This window comes from Artemia franciscana, chromosome 10 (genome assembly GCF_032884065.1).
Source record: "Artemia franciscana chromosome 10, ASM3288406v1, whole genome shotgun sequence".
Lineage (NCBI taxonomy): Eukaryota > Metazoa > Arthropoda > Branchiopoda > Anostraca > Artemiidae > Artemia > Artemia franciscana.
This window is the reverse complement of record NC_088872.1, coordinates 46,743,638-46,768,042: the sequence shown is the minus strand read 5'-3', so window position 1 is coordinate 46,768,042 and position 24,405 is coordinate 46,743,638. Positions and strand designations below refer to the sequence as shown.

The 24,405-nt window shown below is 35.0% G+C and overlaps 2 protein-coding genes across 2 annotated transcripts in view; one reads left to right on the top strand and one right to left on the bottom strand.

Moving 5' to 3' along the window:
• Window positions 1-24,405, bottom strand: part of LOC136032273 (calcium uniporter protein, mitochondrial-like) — a 183,860-nt gene that overhangs the window by 129,399 nt on the left and 30,056 nt on the right. The window lies entirely within an intron of this gene.
• Window positions 990-24,379, top strand: LOC136032272 (uncharacterized). Its single transcript, XM_065712529.1, has 3 exons — window positions 990-1,240; window positions 10,879-11,062; window positions 22,204-24,379. Exons 2-3 carry the CDS (start codon window positions 10,908-10,910, stop codon window positions 24,113-24,115), a joined length of 2,067 nt encoding a protein of 688 aa, XP_065568601.1. The 5' UTR covers window positions 990-1,240; window positions 10,879-10,907; the 3' UTR covers window positions 24,116-24,379.

Genomic DNA, 24,405 nt, shown 5'->3' with positions numbered 1-24,405 from the left:
ATGCAAAGACAATGGGACAGCAAAGAATGTTGTATATTCGCAAGTTTTACGTAGTTAAAACCATATATATATATATATATATCTATATTCACAGGTGGGACATAGGGACACAACTACAATGGCGCGTAACTATTATGGCGCGTAACGACTTACGCGCGCGGGGGGGCTTGGGGGGGGCGCGAAGCGCCCCCACCAACTAGGTGTTGGGGTGGCGCGAAGCGCCACCCCAACAGCTAGTATGTCTATAATGTTCTGGTAGCCCACTAGCGCCACCCCTTGAGAAATGGCACAACAAGTGCCAATTTTCGTGACATATGGCACTTGCAGATGGAAGTTTATTTTTAAAAACCAAGTACACATGAGAAATAGCTTTTGAACGAGCCATTAAGCATCTCCGTATGAAGTTCTGGTAGCCCAGTATTCTAAAAAAAAAGACAGAAAACAAAGAAACGGGAGACCGATCAGTGCAATCCATGCAAAAAAGTGATTTTGTTTGTTGTTCAATGAGGGGGACTGTGATTTCCCTGTACAAGGTTTTCAACCATGCTGACTCCAATGATATCCTTTTTATTTTGTTGTGACGCCTTTTTCGAGGGGTTTCGGTTTTTTTAAAATCATTATAAATTTCTTTTTGCTATAAACTTTTACTTTTGTATTTAGCATTCCTTAATCAGTGTCAGATGGCAATTTTTTTTTCGCTAGGCATTTTTTTTCAAAGCTCGTTTTTAACTTTTAGTCACTATGGGCTTTGGTTCGCTCTTTGCTAAGCTCCAGCTACTGCTGCAACCATGATTAAGATTCATTTTTTTAAGCCCATAATAAATCTATTTAGTTAGCAGGTACACCTGCCCGGCCCTCAATTTGCTAAAAACGGTTTAACCTTCGACAATTTGACCTTGAAAAAAAGCACAGGCATATTTGTTGGTATGTTGTATCACTAGGGGTCTCACCTTCTTGTTGGAAGACCAGCAAACCGGAGAAAGCGGTCATATGTAAAGGGCCTCTCACTTTCATTGGGTGGCTGGCAGCAAATTTAGCATTGAGCTCCAAAGTTAACTCGGGAACCTAGGTGCAATCCGACCCGGACCATTAGTTAATCTATAGACGTGAAAGAGCTTTGGAACAACAGCTTCAAACTTCAACTTGTGCAGGACAATTCCAGTCAGTGACATATAGCCAATTAAACAGTTTCATTAAGGATAAGCTGAGTTATTGGAGTATAGTTGCAGTCACAGACATGGTACGTAGACTATTGTCAGCTTCAATAGCATAATTTTTCCCCTTTCTTATTAATGGTACTAAAGAATCTGCAAACATATATACAGGGAACACCCTCTAGACCTATTACGAGAACCCCTACCCTAAGGGAATATTTAACGAAACATGAGTTGAAATGGATATTATTTTAGTGGTTGGTCAAATTTTGAAAACCACTAACTTTTTTAAAACGCTTAATTGTATCATTCCTAAAAACAAATCAATTAACACCCCCCCCCCTGGAATGAAAATATATGGCCCAAATCATATACTCCATGAATTTACCATAGGCTATGCTGAAACTTTTGTTCATGTTGATTTCACGGGAAAAAAATAGCGTTAGCGGCAACAAGCAGCGGGAATTCACTGAGCATATATTCATAAAATTTGGGATATATATTTCCCCATTATGGAGGGGGTTAACGCTGCAACCGCGATATAAGTATTTTAAAGAGTTCTAGAAAATCACTTCTCGGCTTTTTGGCTAAGATATGTTATATACAATATAATAATATTGATGTTATAATAATGCTAATAGGACACTATGTATAAAATATTTTCAAACTATATTTTAAATGAGTATACATTTTAAAAATCCAAAGAGGAGGCAGGTGACAAGTTGAATGCCACACCAGGCACGGGCACCCATAAAGGGGAACATGACGGGACTCCAGTCCTCCCCCTGGCTAAATGACGCTGCCTTATATTTTTGTTTTGAGTTTTCAATTACGCATCATTGGAAGTTCTGATTAGACCAGGTAAGCCCCCCCCCCTAAAATTCAGCGTGTGGGCGCCCATGACACCAGGTTCTATTGCCTGGTTACTCCGTCGTAAAATATCTAATATATCAAGACATTGAAATCCAAGCAGCAAATCATTTCCGGTATCAAGAAAACAATTAGTAAGTGAAAATAAAAGCAATTAAATAAAAATAAATAAAGTAAATAAAAATAAGGGGGATGAATAATTTTAATAAAATTTCCCGAATTCCAAATACATTTCATTCAATGTTTTAGAATCTTATGTACAATCATTTTTCGTCTTCAAAAACAAGACATATAGTTTTCAATTTAGAAATAGAAAACTTCGTACTTTCGGCAATATTTGTTTTAAAAGGGTTTGAATACCATTTATTTCCTATATTCAGACTGATATGTTTCAGATTAATGGATTTGTTTCCTTTTTCCCGCTTATACCATGCTATTAGTTACGAATGAGTGCCTGGTGAATAAATAAAAATGAATAATAATACCTATATGATGAATAGTAAAAATGTTTGTTGGTTAATGCAAATTAGGCCCAAACTTTCGATCCGTAACATTCAAACTTACATTACTTTTAACTAAGTAAGCAAAAAAACAGAAACCAAGTTTTACATGAAAACTTGGGCTAGCCTTGAAAGCTCAAATGGCGTGCATTGCTTATGTCCAAACAAGTGTTTTATAATCTTAAAACTATTTTAATTGAACAATATTCAAATTGGAAGTAAAAACTGCCACATTTTGAAGATAAGTTTTGAAAGTAAAAAGAAAGAAAGAAAAGAACAAAAACGAACCGAGTGAAGAAATACATAAAGCCTATGAGAAGTTAAAAGAGTGTTCTCATAAATCCGAGCAGAAGCTACTCTGTGATGGTTTCGTATTAATGTATTTCTAATCCTACCATATAATGGGCCTAGTTAATAATCTATCCATGTGATAACTATTATAACCTTACGACAATCAATAATTCAACAACCAAAATTTTATCAATAATTTTTATCCCATGGCGCCCATGCCCATCTCTAAATAGTCTCCCATTCCCAGAGTTGGTTCTAGGTGAAGAACTGATGGTGCACTTACCACGGGGGCAAAAATTTTAGGGGAAAAATTTTCAAACAAATAATCTAACGGTTATAATCATTTTGTAATTTTGATATTTTATTAATAAAGTAGAGGGCGTAATAAATAAGTACAGTAAATTAATAAATTATTAATTACTAAAAATAATTTTTTTTTAATTTGGCCAAAAGGGGGGGAAGGGCTAATAAATATTTTGTCCCAGCCGCAAGAGAGGTCACAACCGCTACTGCCCATCCCTAAACGGTGTCCAATTCCCAGAGTCGGTTTTACGTGAAGAACTGATGGGGCACTTACCACGGGCGCAAAATTTTTTTGGGAGGCAAAATTTCAAATAAATAATCTAACGGTTATAATCATTTTGTAATTTTGATATTTTATTAATAAAGTAGAGGGCGTAATAAATAAGTACAGTAAATTAATAAATTATTAATTAATAAAAATAATTTTTGCTAATAAATAATTTTTTTTTAATTTGGCCAAAAATTTTGTGGGGGACAGGGGGGAAGGGCAATAAATATTTTGTCCCAGCCGCAAGAGAGGTCACAACCGCTACTGCCCATCCCTAAACGGTGTCCAATTCCCAGAGTCGGTTTTACGTGAAGAACTGATGGGGCACTTACCACGGGCGCAAAATTTTTTTGGGAGGCAAAATTTCAAATAAATAATCTAACGGTTATAATCATTTTGTAATTTTGAGATTTTATTAATAAAGTAGAGGGAATAATAAATAAGTACAGCTAATTAATAAATTATTAATTAATAAAAATAATTTTTGCTAATAAATTAGTTGTTTTTAATTTGGCCAAAAATTTTGTGGGAGACAGGGGGAGGGGCTAATAAATATTTTTCCCCAGCCGCAAGAGAGGTCACAATCGTCATTGCCCATCCCTAAACGGTGTCCAATCTACCGATGACAAACACATACACTTACGTTTCTCAAGACTAAAAATAGAAATCAGGTCTTCTACACAAGATTGACCTAACCTTGAACCAAAATAACGTGCATTGCTATATCGAAACAAGTGTTAATTGCTATCTTAAAACTTGATAAGACATAGGAAAAACATGGGAAGGGGCGTAATTGGGACAATCAGATATTCGACATTAATGGCACCGTCTAGCAGAAACCAAACGCTAAGATCCTGTTAATAATTTAGGGAGGATATATCCGGTTGAAATCAAACCGTTCGTGGTAATCACCAGTAAGTAAAGAACAACCCTTGTCAACGGTCACTAAAATCTAAACAACGGAAGTTTAAAAATAATAGGTGTCAGAAAACTGAATTTATAGGGTCATTGAAATACACAAGCCATTTTAAGCTTGGAGCTACCTATCAAAAGTTAGCACGAGAAATGTACAAGATTTTAGAAAAATGGGATTGTGATTTGTATGGGATTGTATTTTTGTAGGATATTTATATTTTATAAGATTGTTTAAAAAAGATAAAATATTGACTCAAACTGGAGCAAAAAAATATGAACACCTATTCTTTTTCAGATATAAAAAAAACTAATGTACCCATTTTCAAGGGGAAAGTACCCACATCTTCGAGTGTTGCGTTCTTAAGCCAATATTCAAAGTACAGTGCACGTTAAAACTTAAAACAAACGAAAATTAGTCTAAATATCAAGGGGACGCCGTACTCAAACTTGAGCTCTTTACATTGAAGTTGAACCTGCGCTCTGCTGAAAGCTTTTTAAAAGTTAACAATATATGTATTTTTGATGACCGCACTGCCTTTCCATCGCAGACAATTACAGTTTAAATAGGGATACATCTTTTTATTAAATAGTGAAAAAAAAACAAAAAAAAACTGGGTATTTCGTGGCGTACCTGCTGATGGCGGTCAGTGTAGATGTGATCAAGACAACCAGTATTTTTGTATTGTTTTTTCACTGTGTAATAAAATTATTTATCCTTATTTGAATTGTTATTTATCGTATATATATATATATATATATATATATATATATATATATATATATATATATATATATATATATATATATCATGAAAAGAGAAATCACCAATGCAACAGCACACACATAAAAAAAAAAAAAAAGACAGAAGGAGAAAAGGAAGACTGTTTTCCTAAATTAGTGATTAATATAGACCAGCACTTGAATGAGGCCTTAACCCTACTCATCCATACAATCACATAGGTCAAACAGCATAGCCAAACACAATCAACCATAAAGAATAATCCATGGACAGGCAGTCATGTCGTCAATAAGTATAAGTCGTCATTTACCAAACAATAGAAAAAATAATAAAGACAAATAATTCAGAGGCAACAACCCAACACAAGGGCTCATCAGGAGAATACACTGGCCTATAGGGTTTCGCCCTATAGGCGAATTTTAATATATACATTAAAATGTATATATCACCACGAATGTCCACAAATTGGTAAATGATGACGTTCACTAGTGAATGTCCGAAATATCTTTTTTTCTCCTTCGATTAAGTCAGCGTTGCCAGTCAACTTTTTCAATTTAATGCAAGGTTTGATGATGACAGGTTATGTTAGGATAGATTTGATGGCACTATATTATTCAGAACACACTCAATAAATGAAGTTAGGTTCTTTCGTGAAACAAACTACGATGCAGGTACATTTTAATTAAATATTTGGTACTTGTTCATTATTCAATTGATTCAGTTCAATTCAGACTCAAGAATTTTGTTGAGAAAATCCGGTTTCATAACCACAAAGACAAAACAGAATTTAATCTGCTACGCATATTCATAGAAGATAGTGTCTGAAAATGGATTTTTAAATGAAGATTCGGGATTTGCCTGACATTTCTGCGTTCTGGGTACATAATTCTAAGTTGTAATTTTACAATTTTCCTAATAAAGTATTATATTTTCATCATATTTGTTTTATTTCATTAGCTTTAACAAAAGTTTGGACTATATATTTGCACATTAGGTGTGGGAGGGGGGAGGTTTGTGTGTGCATTACATCAAATACATAACTTAACCACCTCTATATATATATATATATATATATATATATATATATATATATATATATATATATATATATATATATATATATAAAATATTAAATTTAAATGTACCTCCATCGTAGTTTGTTTCACGAAAGAACCTAACTTCATTAATTGAGTGTGTTTTGAATAATGCACAAGCACCGATTTGGCTAGAGCAGGTTAGCTTAGTTTAGGTTTTTAACCCATTTCTGATATTTAAAATCAAATTTAACGTAATCTAATCTAACCTGACCTAACCTAAACTAACATAATCTAACCTAACTTTAGCTTTTACCATCATAACTTATATATATATATATATATATATATATATATATATATATATATATATATATATATATATATATATATATATATATATATATATATATATATATATATATATATATATATATATATATATATATATATATATATATATATATATATATATATATATATATATATATTAAATCTAGGGGGAGGGGGGTCTTGCACTTGTTCTTTTTCCGTTCAACTTCTTAATGGGTATATGCCAATTTTTTCTATTCGTGAATGGAGTTGGGATGAAACTACCGAATACTCCCGATTCCCTAAAGTAAGAAAAAGTGACCGTACACGTAAGTGTATCACAATGTTGTGCTGTATGTTTTTGATCACAAGTTTTTCTACTCCGTGGCGGTTCTGGCCTCTCTTGCGCCTGGGGGAAAATATTGATTAGCGCTCCCTTCCCCTCCTGTCTCGCACAAAATTTTCAGAACAAATTTAGCAAAATTTTCATTTAGTTTCAATCTATTAATTAATTCATAATGTATGGTTTAACTCTTTTAATTTATTATTTAGATCATTTAATTATTATTATTTATTTTAATTATTATTATTTCATTAGTTTTAATTTTCAATCGATTATTATTTTACAGTTAATTAATTATTTAAGTTTGAAACAAATGTTATAACTAACATTATAACTAAACAAATATTAGAAGAAATGCAAATAAGATTGTTTTGTAGAGGCTTAACGGCCTGCCATCAAATTTGCGAATATATTTATTTATTTATTTATTTATAACCTATTTTTATATCCAAAAAATATAGAGTGATATTAGGCCTACTATTTCCAAAGGTCATAAAAGGACTTATACTTGAACTTCCGAGAAAAGCGAATATTATATTCAGAAAGACCATAAAAATGGCCTTTAGGGATATATTCACTTTATTCGTAAGTCAATATGAACAGCGAAATCTTTACCGCGCATTCTATAGATCAGGCAACTACTTCCAGGTAATCACAAAAACGCATCTCTCTCTGTCTGCACCCTGCTTTTTCACACAAACTATAAACACAAATGCCTAGACAGGTGAAAAGGGAAATACCGAGAAGAACCCACATCTTCGGTTGATCATGGCTAACCTCACATGTGCCGGCATTCAGGTCATTTCCAAAAAATAAATTTTGTGGATAAATCGGAGCAGGTCTGTACGCAGGGAAGTTGAAAGTTGGGAAGTTATTTGAGTTCGTTATGTACCTAACGTACATCACTTAGCGTTTCTTCTATTAATAGTAGCTTAAGTAGTTTGAGCGTGTCATCAGGAGCCAAGATTCTAACACTAAGGCCAAATCCCAAGAGTTCTTCAAATTAAAGTTCGAAGCAGTATCTTTCCAATTCAGGGTTTACCACGAGAAAAAGAGATACTACTTTCCTACAATTCCATGGTAAAAAAAAAAAATTGCTTCAATTTCATTGCATTTTGCACCTGGGACATATTTTCGCAAGCCAATCATATTATTTTCTACATCTGGAGACACAAATAACCCCGCCTTTTTAGAATCTGATTTGTTTTCAAACCGCCTTTCAAACAGTTCGTGGTAACGAACTGTAGTAAGGAGCGATCCGGCTCAATAGTAACCAAAACTCTAAAAAATTGAATTTTGATATAAATAGCTACATCAAAAGAATCGCATTTTAATGCTGATTTTAAATATATAAGTTTCATCAAGTTTAGTCTTAGCCATCAAAAGTTACGAGCCTGAGAAAATTTGCCTTATTTAGGAAAATAGGGGGAAACACCCCCTAAAAGTCGTAGGATCTTAACGAAAATGACACCATCAGATTCAGCGTATCAGAGAACCCTACTGTAGAAGTTTCAAGCTCCTATGTACAAAAATGTGGAATTTTGCATTTTTTGCCAGAAGACAAATCACGGGTGGGTGTTTATTTGTTTGTTTTTTTGTTTTTGTTTTTTTTTTTTTCCCAGGGGTCATCGTATCGACCAAGTGGTCCTAGAATGTCGCAAGAGGGCTCATTCTAACGGAAATGAAAAGTTCTAGTGCCCTTTTTAGGTGACCAAAAAAATTGGAGGGCATCGAGGCCCCCCCCCCACGCTCATTTTTTTCCCAAAGTCAACGGATCAAAATTTTGAGATAGCCATTTTGTTTGGCATAGTCGAAAATCTTAACGACTATGTTTTTGGGGATGACTTACTCCCCCACAGTCCCTGGGGGAGGGGTTGCAAGTTACAAACTTCAACCAGTGTTTACATATAATAATGGTTATTGGGAAGTGTACAGACGTTTTCAGGGGGATTTTTTTGGTTTTGGGGGTAGGGTTGAGGGAGGGGGCTATGTGGGAGGATCTTTCCTTGGAGAAATATGCCATGGGGGAAAAAAATTCAATGAAAAGGGCGCAGGATTTTCTAGCATTACTATAAAAAAAAAAACAATGAAAAAATAAACATGAAAACTTTTTTCAAATGAAAGTAAGGAATAGCATTGAAATTTAAAACAAACAGAGATTATTACGCATATGAAGGGTTCTAAAAATACTTTGCATAAAGAGCGAGGTATTTAGGAGGAGATAAATACCTCGCTCTTTATGCTAAAATATTTTTAGTGATTTCAACTATTTATTCTACGGCCTATTTGATTCAGGGGTCATTCTTAAAGAATTGGAACAAAACTTACGATTTAGTGTAAAGAGCGAGGTATTAACGAGGGTACAAACCCCCTCGTACACATAATGAAAATATAAGAATATAAAAGTTTGTTACGTAAGTTAATTCTTAAGTTACGTATATTTTTTACTAATAAAAACGTTCGTTGAATATTAAAAGTTCTAGTAGCCTTTTTAAGTAACCGAAAAATTGGAGGGCAGCTAGGCCTCCTTCCCCACCCCTTATTTCTCAAAATCGTCTGATCAAAACTAAGAGAAAGCCATTTAGCCAAAAAAAAATTAATATACTAATTTCATTTCAATAATTTATGTGCGGAGAGTCAAAATCAAACATGCATTAATTCAAAAACGTTCAGAAATTAAATAAAAAAAACTAGTTTTTTTTAACTGAAAGTAAGGAGCGACATTAAAACTTAAAACGAACAGAAATTACTCCGTATATGAAATGGGTTGTCCCCTCCGCAGTCCCACGCTCTTTACGCTAAAGTTTTTAGTTGTTTTAAAAAGTAGAATTGTGGCAAAGAGTCAAACTTTAGCGTAAAGAGCGTGGGACTGCGGAGGGGACAACCCATTTCATATACGGAGTAATTTCTGTTCGTTTTAAGTTTTAATGTCGCTCCTTACTTTCAGTTAAAAAAACTAGTTTTTTTTATTTAATCTCAAATCCTGGCCGAGTGGGTTGGTGCGCTGGATTCGGGATCCTTTGTCTGAGAGGACACAGGTTCGAATCCCGGTGTTCCCAATTCTTCGGTTTGGGACGGGGGTCAGTGGTGTGACCCTGTAAGCTTAGCCAGAGTCGACCCAGCTCTAAATGGGTACCTGGAGAAATCTGGGGAAGGTAAACAGGAAGGGTGTGCGAAAGCACAGGATGGCTGGCCCCCAACCCCCCATTGCACTTCCTGGCTGAAGGGCCAAGAAACGGAGATCAGCACCGCCGGTAAGGACTGTGAAGTCTAAATGCCGTATCCTTTACCTTTACCTTTATAACAGAAAGAAGTTTTCGAGTCACAACATTATTCACAAGCAGTCCCTCTGTTTCTAGGTGGTATTTCTGTCATGAAATAGCCGCTTGTGCGAATCAAAAACTTTGCTAGACAGCATAAATACACAATGACTATAGTCCCTAAAATAGAGTTACTAAATATGTGATACAAGCAAAGAGCCCTAAACTAAGCTAGAACAAAAAAAATGAAATAAAATCTCGGGAATACCACGGGCAGAAGGGCTTAAATACAAGCTTTTAAAAAAGAATGGGATGAGAATGTTCGTCAGTGTGTCAATATTGTAAACATATTACAACATTAAACATGATAATACATCTTCAATCAACAGTTACTACACTGCAGCACCTACGGGACTCTTCACTTGAAAAGGGGGATTGGAGTTCAAGCCCCCCTGTAGTAACGACTGCACAGTGAGGATATAATTAGAGCGTTGAAATTCAATGAGGTCTTTTTTTTAGAAAATGAAAGTTGATCATGCATTGTTATTGTTGTTTAATATTATATAAAATTTTTAAAATTATTAGGCAGGCAATAATTGTGTGCATATATGTACATATTTTTTTTTCTCGAAATCGGCCAGATTTTTTGTTGTTGAAAATTGTCTAACTGACATTTCTGGCCCAAGAAAATGATCTAGATAGGTCACAACTTTATGGGAGATTTAGTTGTTTAGGTAAATGGGATAATGCATCTTTAGCAATGAGGTAAGGAAGAATTTTAAATTGTACTAAAGTTAATTTCTCCGGCTTCGTAGCCAATATGGCGGAAAGCACATTTTCTTGTGGTGACATTAGCTTAAACGAGATTTTTACGTTTTAACCTTTGCAGGAGACCTTTGTGAAGCTGGCTAACGTAGAATGTATGGTAAGAGAGTTCACAAGCTATTAAGCTTAGGCGTAATTTCAGAAGAAGCACAAATTGAAAAAACTTGGGAAGAAAAATTTGACCAGAAATTTCTTGGCAATCACTATAGAGAAGAAAAAACCAAAGCGACGCAAATACCGTTTTCACAGTAAGTTACGAATTAAGTTTTTTTCTTCTTTTTTTTCATGCTAAAAAGAATTACAACCATTCATGACGAAAAGATATAATCTACTGAAAAATCTGTGCGAAACATATTCCATAAAGACGGATAACATGACCGCATTTTTTTTTCCGTAGCTAGTAAAAAATTTGTCCATCCGTTAAAGATGTCAAGCTTTCAATTTCCATAAGCATAAAATAAGTTTTTTTCATGGGAAAATTGGTGATAATTAGTTGCTAGCCTTGGTCATAATCTGACACAGCATGTGTTACATACTATTTAGTTAAACATTTTCTTTGGTTCCGCCAGTAAAATTTTTTGTAACATCAGAATGTGGAAGTTATAAAGTTAAAATTTTTAACCATCCGCTTTCACCAATATTCTTCATTTTTACCGTCAGATAAATAATTAATAAACAGCTTTGGTCAAATTGTGCCATAGCACATGTCACATCTTCGTTAGTTAAATACATGTTCATAGTCTTTGGCTCTTGTGCGTGATATATTTTTTGTAACTGGTGAAAATGAACGCAGCCACAAATTTTTAAAAGCTTCATATCCCCTTTAGGGTACCACGTCGGTAACGGAATTCTCATTTTCTCAGGAATAGTCAATTGCGCGATTCTGATTGTTTTGAGTGTGTTCAAACGCGCATTTAGTGTTCCCTGATGCCCGTTGGGTTGATTGTGTTGAATTGCCTGTATTGAATTGTTTGGGCTGCAATGTCTATTGACTGTTGGGCTGCAATGTCTATTGCAGCTGTAATGTTTGCAATGTATTTGTTGGGCTGCAATCTGCAATGTGCTGCAATGTATTTTTTGGGCTGCAATGTCTATTTGGGCTGCAATGTTTTCAGTTTCAATGAAATTACATCACATGTTTGCTGTTCTGAGCGGAATGTAGAATGAGCCGCTTACGGCTTTGGTTGCACCTAAATGTTGTTACATGGGGAAGAAGATGCATGTTGTCATGGATAATTTACAACTGAATGTAAATAAAACATACCAAAAGTTCTGAATAGTGCAGAAACTATGGTTTGCTGAATCTGATGGTTTGCTTTTCATTAAGATTCCTTGACTTTTAAGGAGTGTTTTCCCCTTTTTCGAAAATCAGGCAAATTTTCCTAGGCTCATAACTTGTGATGGGTAACACTAAACTTGATAAATCTTATCAATTTGGAACCAGCATAATAAGCTGACTCTTATGGTGTGCCTACTGATATCAAAATTATATTTTTTTAGTTTCGGTTACTATTGAGCCGAGACGCTCCTTACTTACAGTTCGTTACTACGAACTTTTGATTTTCCATTTATTTATTTCAAAATTAACACTTCAGACTAAAATTACCAGAACTAAATGTAATATTACCACGTAGTAAATTACTAGTTTACACAGTAATAAATTACCATGGAACTTTCATCCATCTTTCTTCACTTTTGACAACTAAAAAATGATAACTGCAGACGTCAGTAAATCCAGTAATCAAAATGCCCCCCTCCCCCAAGGTAAAAAAAAACGATAGTATAATCAGTTAGATCTGTCTCTAACTTCTGCTAGTCTTTTTCTTATATTAAATTTTCAACTGAAAGTAAGGAGCGACATTAAAACTTAAAACGAACAGAAATTATTCCGTATACGAAAGGGGCTGTCCCTTCCTCAACAACCCGCTCTTTAAGCTAACGTTTTTTATTGTTTTAAAAAGTAGATCAAACAGTTCGTGGTAACGAACTGTATAGTAAGGAGCGACCCGGCTCAATAGTAAACGAAACTCTAAAAAACGGAATTTTGATGCTAAAAGATACATCAAAAGAATCGAATTTTCATGATGATTCTAAATATATAAGTTTAATTAAATTTAATCTTTGTCATCAAAAGTTACGAGCCTGAGAAAATTTGCCTTACTTTGGAAAATAGGGGGAAACATCCCCTAAAAGTCATAGATACTTAACGGAAATCACAACATCGCATTCGGCGTATAAGAGAACCCATTAGCGAAAATTTCAAGCTCCTATCTATAAAAATGTGGAATTTCGTATTTTTTGCCAGAAGACAAATCACGGTGCGTGTTTATTTGCTTTTTTTTCTTTTCCCCAGGGGTCATCGTATCGATCAAGTGGTCCTAGAGCGTCGCAAGGGGGCTCATTCTAACGGAAATGGAAAGTTCTAGGGCCATTTTCATGTTACCAAAAAAATTGGAGAGCACCTAGGCCCCCTCCCACGCTCATTTTTTCCCAAAGTCAACGGATCAAAATTTTAAGATAGCCATTTTGTTCTGCATAGTCGAAAACCATAATAACTATGTCTTTGGGAATGACTTACTCCCCCACAATCCCTGGGGAGGGGCTGCAAGTTACAAACTTTGACCAGTGTTTACATACAGTAATTGTTATTGGGAAGTGTACAGACGTTTTCAAGGGGATTTATATGGGTTGGGGGTGGGGTTGAGGGGAGGGGGCTATGTAGGAGGATCTTTCCTTGGAGGAATATTTCATGGGGGAAGAAAAATTCAATGAAAAGGGCGCAGGATTTTCTAGCATTATTATTAAAAACAATGAAAAAATAAACATGAAAACGTTTTTTCAGTTCAAAGTAAGGAGTAGCATTGAAACTTAAAACGAACAGAGATTATCACGCATATGAGGGGTTCTAAAAAATACTTTAGCATAAAGAGCGAGGTATATATGAGGAGATAAATACCTCGCTCTTTATGCTAAAGTATTTTTAGTAATTACAACTATTTATTCTACGGCCTTTTTGATTCAGGGGTCATTCTTAAAGAATTGGGACAAAATTTACGATTTAGTGTAAAAAGCGAGGTATTAACGAGGGTACAAACCTCCTCGTATACATAATAAAAATATAAGAATATAAAAGTTTGTTACGTAAGTTAATTCTTAAGTTATGCATATTTTTTACTAATAAAAACGCTCGTTAAAAATTAAAAGTTCTGGTTGCTTTTTTAAGTAACCGAAAAATTGGAGGGCAACTAGGCCTCCTTCCCCACCCCTTATTTCTCAAAATCGTCAGATCAAAACTAAGAGAAAACCATTTAGCCAAAAAAAAAAGAATTAATATACAAATTTCATTTTAATAATTTATGTACAGAGAGCCAAAATCAAACATGCATTAATTCAAAAACGTTCAAAAATTAAATAAAAAAAAACTAATTTTTTTAACTGAAAGTAAGGAGCGACATTAAAACTTCAAACGAACAGAAATTACTCCGTATATGAAATGGGTTGTTCCTTCCGTGATCCCTCGCTCTTTACGCTAAAGTTTGACTCCGTGCCACAATTCTACTTTTTAAAACAATTAAACGCTTTAGCGTAAAGAGCGAGGGATTGCGGAGGGGACAACCCATTTCATATATGGTGTAATTTCTGTTCGTTTTAAGTTTTAATGTCGCTCCTTACTTTCAGTTAAAAAAACTAGTTTTTTTTTATTTAATTGTGAGAAAGAGTCAGACTTCAGCAGAAAGAGCGGGGCGTTGAGGATGGGACAGCCCCTTTCATGTACAGAATAATTTCTGTTCGTTTTAAGTTTTAATGTCGCTCCTTACTTTCAGTTAAAAAAAACTCGTTTTTTGAAATTTAATTTCTGAACGTTATGCAGGTTTTGATTTTGGCTCACCGTAAAAAAAAATTAAAACTGAATTTGCGTATTAATTTTACTTTTTTTGGCTAAATAGCTTTCTCAAAATTTTGATCGGACGATTTCGAGAAAAAAGGGGCGAGGAAGGGGCCTAGTTGCCCTCCAATTTTTTTGGTTACTTAAAAAAGCCCACTAGAACTTTAAATTTTATTTACGAATATTTTCATTAGTAATAAATGTACGTAACTCACGAATTAACTTACGCAACGAATTTCTATATTCGTATATTTTATCATGTATACGAGGGGGTTCGCCCCCTCGTCAATACCTCGCTCTTTACGCTAAAGTTCGAATTTTGTTCCAATTCTTCAAGAATGCCCCTTAATCACAAAGGCCGTTTAATTAGAATGAATAGCTCTTTTGAAATTACAAAGAATACTTTAGCGTAAAGAGCGAGGTATTGAGGAGGGACGAACCCCCTGATATACGTTATATCTTCTGAATGTTTAAGTTTTAATGTTGTTCCTTACTTTCAGTTGAAAACTTTTTGTATTTAATTTCTCATTGTTTTTTTAAATAATGCTGAAAAATCCAGTCCCCCCTTTATGGTAATTCTCTTCCCCCATGATAAATTCCTCCATGGAAAGATCTTACCACGTAACCCCCTCCCCCGATCCCATAATTCCCAATAACCAACACTATATGCAAACAATGGGCAAAGTTCATAACTTACAGCTCTTCCCCGGGGGACTGTGTGGGATTAAGTCGTCCTCAAAGACATAGTTATAAGGTATCTCGACTATGCTGAACAAAATCACTATTTTTTGATCTGGCAAATGGCAAAATTTTAATCCGATGACTTTGAGAGAAAAATGAGCGTGGGAGGGAGCCTAGTTGCACTCTAATTTTTTGATCATTTAAAACGGCACTTGAGCTTTTAATTTCCGTTAGAATGAGCTCTCTCGCGATATTCTAGGACTACTGGGTCAATACGATCACCCCTGGAAAAGAACAAACAAAAAAACAACAAGCACCCGTGATCTTTCTTCTGGCAAAAAATACAAAATTCCACATTTTTTCAGATAGGAGCTTGAGACCTCTACAGAAGGGCTCTCTGACACGCTGAATCGGATAATGTGATTTTGATTAAGACTTTATGACTTTTTGGGGGTGTTTCCCCCTTTTATCGAAAATAAGGCAAATATTCTCAGTCTCGTAATTTTTGATGGACAAGACTAAACTAGATGAAACTTACATATTTAAAATCAGCATAAAAATTCGATTGTTTTGATGTGTCTATTGGTACCAAAATCTCTCTTTTTAGAGTTTCGGTTACTCTTGAGCCGGGTCGCTCCTTACCTACCAGTTCTACCACGAACTGTTTGATTTTCAAGCTGTTTCAAAATTAATACTTGAGACAAAAATTACCACAACTAAATGTAATATTACCATGTAGTAAATTACTAGTTTACACAGTAATAAATTACCATGGAATTTTCATCCTTCTTTCTTCACATTTGACAATTGACACAGATTAAACTGCAAACTGGAACACAAGACGTCAGTAATTTCAGGGATCAAAAAGGTCAAAAAGGCGACCAGAAGAAAGTATACACAGTTTTTTTTTAAGCAGACTAGTAGGTAGGTTGAATACACCAAATGAAACTTGAAAACAAAGCCCGTTGACGTGATTGAGTACCTAAGAATTACAGTTTGAAATATACAGCGCCATCCTGGCAATTAACCTATATAATTACTAAGAGTTAGATTAATAACCCTTAAAATTATGAATTTGCATGCTTTCCAGAACAATTAACTCTAAGAAAGGAAGCATAACTGAATGAGGTCATAAGGAATAAACATTTAAGGAGCATTACAATAAGAAAATCTTTTTATTCTTGGCTACAGTTGAAAAAATAACCGACTTTGTAATTATCCTTAAGGGTGCCATTAGTGAGTGAGGGATTATCCACTTTCAAAAAACATGTACACACTGTGGCACGTGCCGGGTTTGGTGGAAATGCATCAGGTATCGCTGAGGTGTACGATGCCTGACAGAACTGGAGCTTCAAGACATACAATAGGTGGCGGAGTACAATACATACAAAGGGTACCATTGCTGAGGGAGGGATTATCCACTTTCAAGAAACATGTACACCAAGCGACATGTACCACGTTTGGCGGAAGTTTATCAGGCATCGCTGAGGTGTGCGATGCGAGGCAGAATGACTGGAGCTTCAAGACATTCAAAAGGTGGTGGAAAGTGGGCAACCACCCTTTGATAAGGGTGGACTGCACACGACCGTGGGGTGTTGCATGAGAAGAATTTCTCTTCACAATTAAAAAAAAATATATAGTAATAATAATGACAAATATCAAAGCTACTTTAGCAAAGAAAATTATATTTCTTAAATAAGTGCAAATATTAATGCAATTACACTGTCATAAAGCAGCCTCTCATTCTATACTGTCAGCAATGGAAAAACGGCGTAGTGCTCACACAATGATAAAGGGGCGCTTGAAAGCAGAATAATATCTGTAGTGGATCCCTAAATGATAGAAGAATATGACTACGGTAATTTAGATAGAGTGTTGTGATATTTTCTATCAAATTGAGATAGACTTAGATTCTTGGATTCAGAAAGCTCTTGCATCGATTGATTTTCCCGTATCTTGTTTGGTTTTCTGAAATACGCTATATCGCTTTTTCTCTTTCATAGAAATAGATAGAAAATACAGCTTGTGAAGTATCTGCGACGTCTAGAATAATGTATACTTGATGCCTAAAATAAGCTTCTCCGTACAAATAACTGCTTGTTAATAACAATCCAATAGCCCAAAACATATTCTTTAGTTTTTTTTTACTTTCCAGAAAAATTCATGTATTGTCACATAGAACCTTTTGAAATACTACAGGCGACTACTATGTGTAACTATAAAAATAAAATTTTTAAACTTTAAAAAAGGCGAACAGTACAATTTTTCCAGACCAAGAAACCTGTTTTATGGTTTAGGAAACCACTTGTTCAATATATCTGAACTTACCTCAGATAAGTACCTACGTTTCTGCTATTCAATTAAAAACCTGCTGCAAATATTTGAGTTAATATCCTATTTACGGATGGCTTAAATTAGTCATTTAAGACACCCCCCCCCAACGACTCAGAAACAGCGCCACCTTCCCCATATAAAGCCATTTTCATGTTCTCTGAAAAACTTTTAGGAACTATTCAATGTTTATAAATCCTATTTATGACCTCTATTAGCTCAGATAAAATTCGCTTCAGCCTGACTTGTAATGGTAATTCATTACAACTTCTGCCTATGTTGTTTTGTCGTCGTCAGTTGTAGCTTGGACGCCACCTAAAAAGAGGATGTAAACAGCCCTAGAGAGGAAATCTAGATAAATAGTTTTAGTGGAATAATAGACGCCAAGGTTCTAGCATCCTGACGCCATGAATCTTGTCATAAAAACGGTTTCTGCTGAAAATCTTCTCGAATAGAACCCTCATCGAACGTTTTATTTATAACCTCTAATATCCTAGTTCTGAAAGCTTATTTCTGATTGTACGATCTACCGAAGTTAATAGGATAATTGATAGTTAGTAGAATTAGGGAATCGTTGCCATAGTGATTTGATCTCTTATCTTTCCATCCCTAAACAGAGTATTACAGTCTTTTTTTTATTGCATTGACTATTAAGGAACAAGATATAAGAATTCAATAATATTAAAAAGCTCAATTAGTTGATAGTCATTAAGTTTTTATGAGCAAGCACTGTAGCACTGTAGCACTGAAAAGGGAAACTTATCATTGCTACAGTTTACAGTAATTCTGCGATTAAACTGCGTAGCCTTGTCTGTTGCATTGATCATTTGCCAAGGTACCATTTACCATTTGCAAGCATCAGTTTTTACTTCTATGGATTTTCCGTACATACACAGAATTTTCTGTCTATGGATAAGAGAGCGAGTTACAAAACCTACAGAATACCAATGAAAAAAACGTAATCCTATTTAAAATGTCAGATTCGCCCATCCCTTGTAATATTTACCGCAAATCATCGGAGACTTTGGCTACAAATTCAAATTTTCGGTTCGACACCATGGCGTCGTCGGATCCAAATTTTGATACAATCTGACCTGTGGCTTTTTCGCCTCTGGTATTGGGTATTGGTACTTTTTGCCTTCAAGAAACGAAACAGGCACGGTATTCAAGTCCTTCTTGGCGTGCAATGTTGATCATCCTCGGAAGAAGTATAAGCTGACTTGCTCACTTTCTATTCAAGAGGAGGAGAAAGCTTCGAGGAACTGCCACCAAGTCATCTATCACCGAAAACCTGGGTTTGATGCTGTTCAATTACTTACACTGAAGATTAATGCAACAGCTACCATCAAAGCACAAGATAGATGATTTATTTCTTTAAGGAAATAACAGAAAGGAACTGCGGACAAAACTTTTAAAAAAATGAAATTTTGGAAAACAATACTGGTTAGAGAAAAGAGAAAAAGCGTCAAATTTTTGTTTAAACTCCAATCTTGTACGATTACGACGGAAAAAGCTGTCTTGTATTTGCGGTCATATGCTTGGACAAAAAGACTTTTGTGGCGCCTAGAGGCTTACGGAAAATTCTTGTGAATCTGCAACCCCACCTATGGTTATTCTATTCCAGCGTTTAACCGATTACCGACGATTAACTCACTACATAGAAGATTAATCATTCTGATAGTTACTAGAGAACATTCATTAGCTTTAATCTCTTTGCAATCCTCTTCCCAATCCCCTTTTATGACAAGATTCATGGCGTCAGGATCCTAGAAATAAGGAAATAAGATTTTCTCTATTGCTATTCAAGATCCTTTCAGTATTGCTTGTTCTCTCTGTAATCTCACAAGAGAGCATAATTTCCTTAGGTGCAGTATGTACAAACGGACAGAGACAAATTCTAAGATTTTATATACACTTGAACCCATCAGAAAAGCAAAGCTGACTCAGTCCACTCTTTATACAGTTTTTTTTTAGGTTTAAGCACCGAAATATTTGATTAATTCTTTACTTTATAGAGTCGCAAATATATCCCTTAAAATACAAGAAAAAGACAAAACTATTGCCTATAGGACAGAAAATATCCCTTAGAATTCAACTGCGTTTAATAAAGTGGCCGACTGGCCGTTTCTCGAGCGCAACTTTGAACTTATATCGGTGCCGTATACACAGAGTGGACAAGATAACATTTAAAGAAGAGTAAATTAACAATGTGTTTAAAATTGGTAAAATAAAGAATACCATGAATAACAGCCTACATAAATTAGTAAGCCATGAAAAACATGAAAAAGTGACTATTTTCGCACCATACTGAATTTATTTTTCAAAATCAAGGAGAGGGATGTTTTAGTTATTTTTGGATTTTTTTTAATGAGAGTACCAAAAAAGCCATTTATGGCTACAACTTTAATGATACTCTCTTCTGGGAACTAAGAATTTGAGATCAAATTTACTCTATGCTATACGTTAAAATGATCAAAAACAAGGAAAATGAATACTAAAATTTATGAGACCAGTCTACATTATTTTAGTATTGCTTCTTAGCTGCCTTTTTTCTACCTAGAGATCTAAAAAGACCCGGTCTGAATATAGAAGTAAAAAAAACTCAAGAAGAGTAAATCACCAATGTGTTTAAAAGTGGTAAATAAAGAATATCATGAATAACAGTCTGAACGAATTAGCAAGCCTGAAACGGTGCAAAAAAGCTACTTTTTTCGCATCATACTTAGGCCTCCTTAAGCGTGGTTGAAGGGTGGTTCATTGACCAATAACAAGCGTTTCCAGAATTAAGCCGCAAAACAAACATTCAGAGCAAAATTGCAATGAACTAGCGATAAATTGCAATGACCTAGCGATGCAAAAATCACAAAATGAAGTAGCGATAGTTTTAAGAAATACAAGTATTTTGAGGTCTACAATATCGTATATCAAAGCTTATGGTGAACACTTTCAACACCTTCCCTGAACTGCTGAATGTTCAGTATGTTGTCATTCATAATGTCGTGTGCTGACTATTTTTAAGTAAAGATTAAAATATATAATGCGTTTGCAGACGCTAATTTGAGAAACGCAATATGGTAATATTTATTTTTGTGTTGTTACCATTATATGGAGATTCAACTCTTATCGTTTTTGTGACCCATTTGTTAATTATAAAAAAAAATACACTATTTACTTGCTTTGTCGTCTCTCTTGGGTATGCTCACTTTTTTGATTAGATGGCACTGTAATTACTGTGTTTTGGCCAAATTCTTACCCGGAATCCATCTTGGGTTAACGCAGCCTGGTTTCTCTACAAGGGATAATCAAAGCCATCACGAAACAGAGCTTGTGGTGTAAAAAGTCGCTCAATTCGACAAATAGCGTGTTTAGTGCCTTTCTGTAATTTGCTACTCAATGGTATTTTTTAATTTTCTTTTTATCGTTGTGGGATTAGACTTTTTGTTTTTGTCTGTTTTTTTTCCTCCGTGTTAACAACACGTGGTATTTTGGATAATAATTGTTTTTATTCTATTTTATTTTATTAATTTAGTTTTTTGGAACACAATTCAAACTTTTTAATGATAAAAGTTTTATTAAATCTGAATATCTCTGTTTCGGCACAGAACGGGAGATAAGTGTTTCTTCCAAGATTTCCGGAAAAGCAGGACTCGGCTTTTAGTTTTTTCTCGTTTATTCGAATCTCTTATCCAAGACCTATAAGTTATGACAAGATCACTCAAATGATTCTGAACGGTTTGACCATATAACCAAAAAGTTTATAATGGATGAGATAGGAAGATTCTTTAAGGTACCACATCCTCTTACAAATCCAAAAAAAAAAAATAATTAAGAAACAAAACACAGTAACAAAAAAAAACGTAAAAAGAATAACAAAATAAAAAGTAAACTGCTTGCAGAAATCATTTGTCGATAAAGAAGCACGAACTATAAGGTCAAGAATTTCACGGAATAAAAAAACAAAAAGAAAATGTAAAGCAATAAAACCTTGAAACTTAAAGAAAGAAAACGATCAAAAATTGGGGTTTTAAAGGCCAGACGAAAATACTGAAGAAAACACAGAAAGCGAATATTTCGAGAGAACAACCGCCTCTCTTCTTCAGCGCGAACAAAATAATATGATCAAGGAAAAAATGCAAAAACCAAAAAACAAAGGCGGAAAGTACAACAAAAACAATGAAAAAAAACACAAAAAATTTAATAAAATTCAATAAAAGACGCAAAAATTAAAAGCATTAAAATCAAAAACCCTTCAACAATAAAGTGAGTTATTCGCCAATATCCGCGATTTGCATAAAATCCGAACAAATATGAACTGCCATCAACGGATACTAACAAACGCAGTATAACGCAGTATTTATGTTATGGCAGACCAATGTTGTTTAAGAAAATAACCTTGAAACTATTAAAGTTTTTTTTTTCTTCGTTAACCTTATAGACCACTTCAGTCTACGTGCATTTCGAGTTTTGTTTGAATCTGTATTTCTGTTTCAGGCTTACTGATCCTGTCACTTTGTCGTGGGAGGATAAACGTTCCATCAGTCGTAGTGAGATATTGAAGAAAAGCTTAAAAGATCTTCAACTTTTACTGGACAAGTGTGAAAACAGATTAGATAAAATGGTGAGCGATAACGTGCCAATAAAAAGACAATATGGGTCAAGTGTTGCCCTTCATAAAATAAATGATTTAAGCCAAGGGAATGTTACAAAATCCCTTCGGAAGCTATTTGAAACTGGTGCTGGTGAAGATGCTGGCACCCCACGTGGGCGGTCACAGCACCGACGATTGCAAAGAACAACGAGCAGCCACGATTATTCAGATATGCGTCGCTCCAATTCTGTATATAGACTGAACACTTCACACGAGCCTCCTCAGATCCGAAGAAGCATGTCATTGGCGTCAATGATGCCTATAAATGAACTTGAACCAATTCCAGAAGTACCGGTGTCGAAAATTCCAGTTAAAACACCACCTCAAACTATGCCAAAACCAGCTAGAGTTCAGCAGAATCTAACTAAAAATGAAGAAATTCACTCAGAAATTAAGTTTGAGCAAATATCCCCAAGAGAATGCTTATTGCGTGATATAAGAGCACATGGGGTTTCAAAACCATCAAACGAAAATGGAAACGTAATTCCAAGACCAATCATTGAGGGTAGGCCTGTATCAAAAGAAACAATTACAAAAGTTGAAACCATTAAAAGTAAAGTAATGGTGGACAAACAAACTCAGACTCTGGTAGACAAGGAAACTCAAACAACCGAAGAAGACCTGGCAGCTAACTTAACAAAAATGAACCATGATCCACCAAAAGAAACTCTTGAACAGCCCGTTGAAAAGGTGTCAGTACGGCAGATTTCACAAGTTTTTAGCGGGACATCTAGACCTGCCTCAGTTGAACTAGAAGAAAGAAAATTGAGTTTTTCTTCTACCACGCATAATACCGCTAATCCGATCAAACATAATACTTTAGAACAGCGAAGTTCCAATGAAGAGACTGTTGCTTCTTCTAAAAAACCGATAATTGTGTCAGATAAATTAGTTGAAGAAGAAGAACTTCCAAAAAAAGATACAGTAAAAAACGCAAGAAGTATGTTTGAAAATAGCACACAATCCCAGCCACTCGTATTCGACACTTATGGTACCCAGAAGAAATCCCCTAATCTTACCAATTTTAACTCGATAAATCGTATGGGAGGAGCCTGTACAAATCGATCAGCTATTTCAAGAACAAACAGTGCCCCCGCATCCACTGCCCATAAATCACCTATTCACTGGCCAACCTTTAAAGAAACAAGCCAAATAGAAAAAGTGTCCCGTACTTCATGGAAGACTACGTTGCCTAAACATGAATACAGCAGCAACAGGTCGTTTGACACGGATAGCTTTTGCTCAGAGGGGATAAGTGACGCAGCAAGTGATATTGACAGTGAGATTAGCTACACCACTCGCCATGATTCCTTTTACGATAGAGACGACACAGATTACCGGTATATACCACCAGAGGTATTGGAAAGAATTCGGTCATACGGAATGACAATGACTTTCTTTGGCAATAAAATGACCATTGATGACCACCTCAACTTTGATGACGATGACGACGATGATGCTGACAATTTCAGCTTGATTGAAGAAGAAATTACGAAAAAACCACCAGTAAGCAGGGCTAATTCGGTGCAAAGTCCAAGGATTATCGGTTTCATTCCGAAAGAAGATTCAAGAAGGAAACGTCACAGTTCAGGTGAATCAGCAAGTTCAGGAGTAAGCTCTGGTCACGCCGGAAGTGACTCCGAGGGTCTAAACGATTCCCTATTCACATCATCCAAAACAACAACGCGGAATGGAAAAGCCAAAAAACAAAGTGGGCATTCAGTTGCCTTCAATTTGAAGTCCTATGTTATGTAAATAACCCTAAGTTATATAATATTTATAAGTGCCAAACTGAAGATATTCAGAAGTTGCTAACGAAGTCTAAATAAAAAGTGCATACGGTGAAGGAAACTACTACGCTGATGACTTGTTGCTTCTGTGTATTTAGTACAACTGTGTAATCACCCCTCTTCTCGACTTTTAGCGAGATTCTGAGAGGAATTCTTCCATCTTTCATTATCGTTTTAAATTTTCTTTTTTATGAAACGTGTAATAAATAAATTATTTTATCTACATAAACATTTAACGATGTCTTACTAATCTTT

Bases quoted from the DNA above. Each gene is read 5' to 3' on its own strand.
- LOC136032272 (XM_065712529.1), top strand. From the start codon at position 10,908: ATGTATGGTAAGAGAGTTCACAAGCTATTAAGCTTAGGCGTAATTTCA. The intron at 11,063-22,203 runs GTAAGTTACGAA...TTTCTGTTTCAG, and splicing joins ACGCAAATACCGTTTTCACA to GCTTACTGATCCTGTCACTT.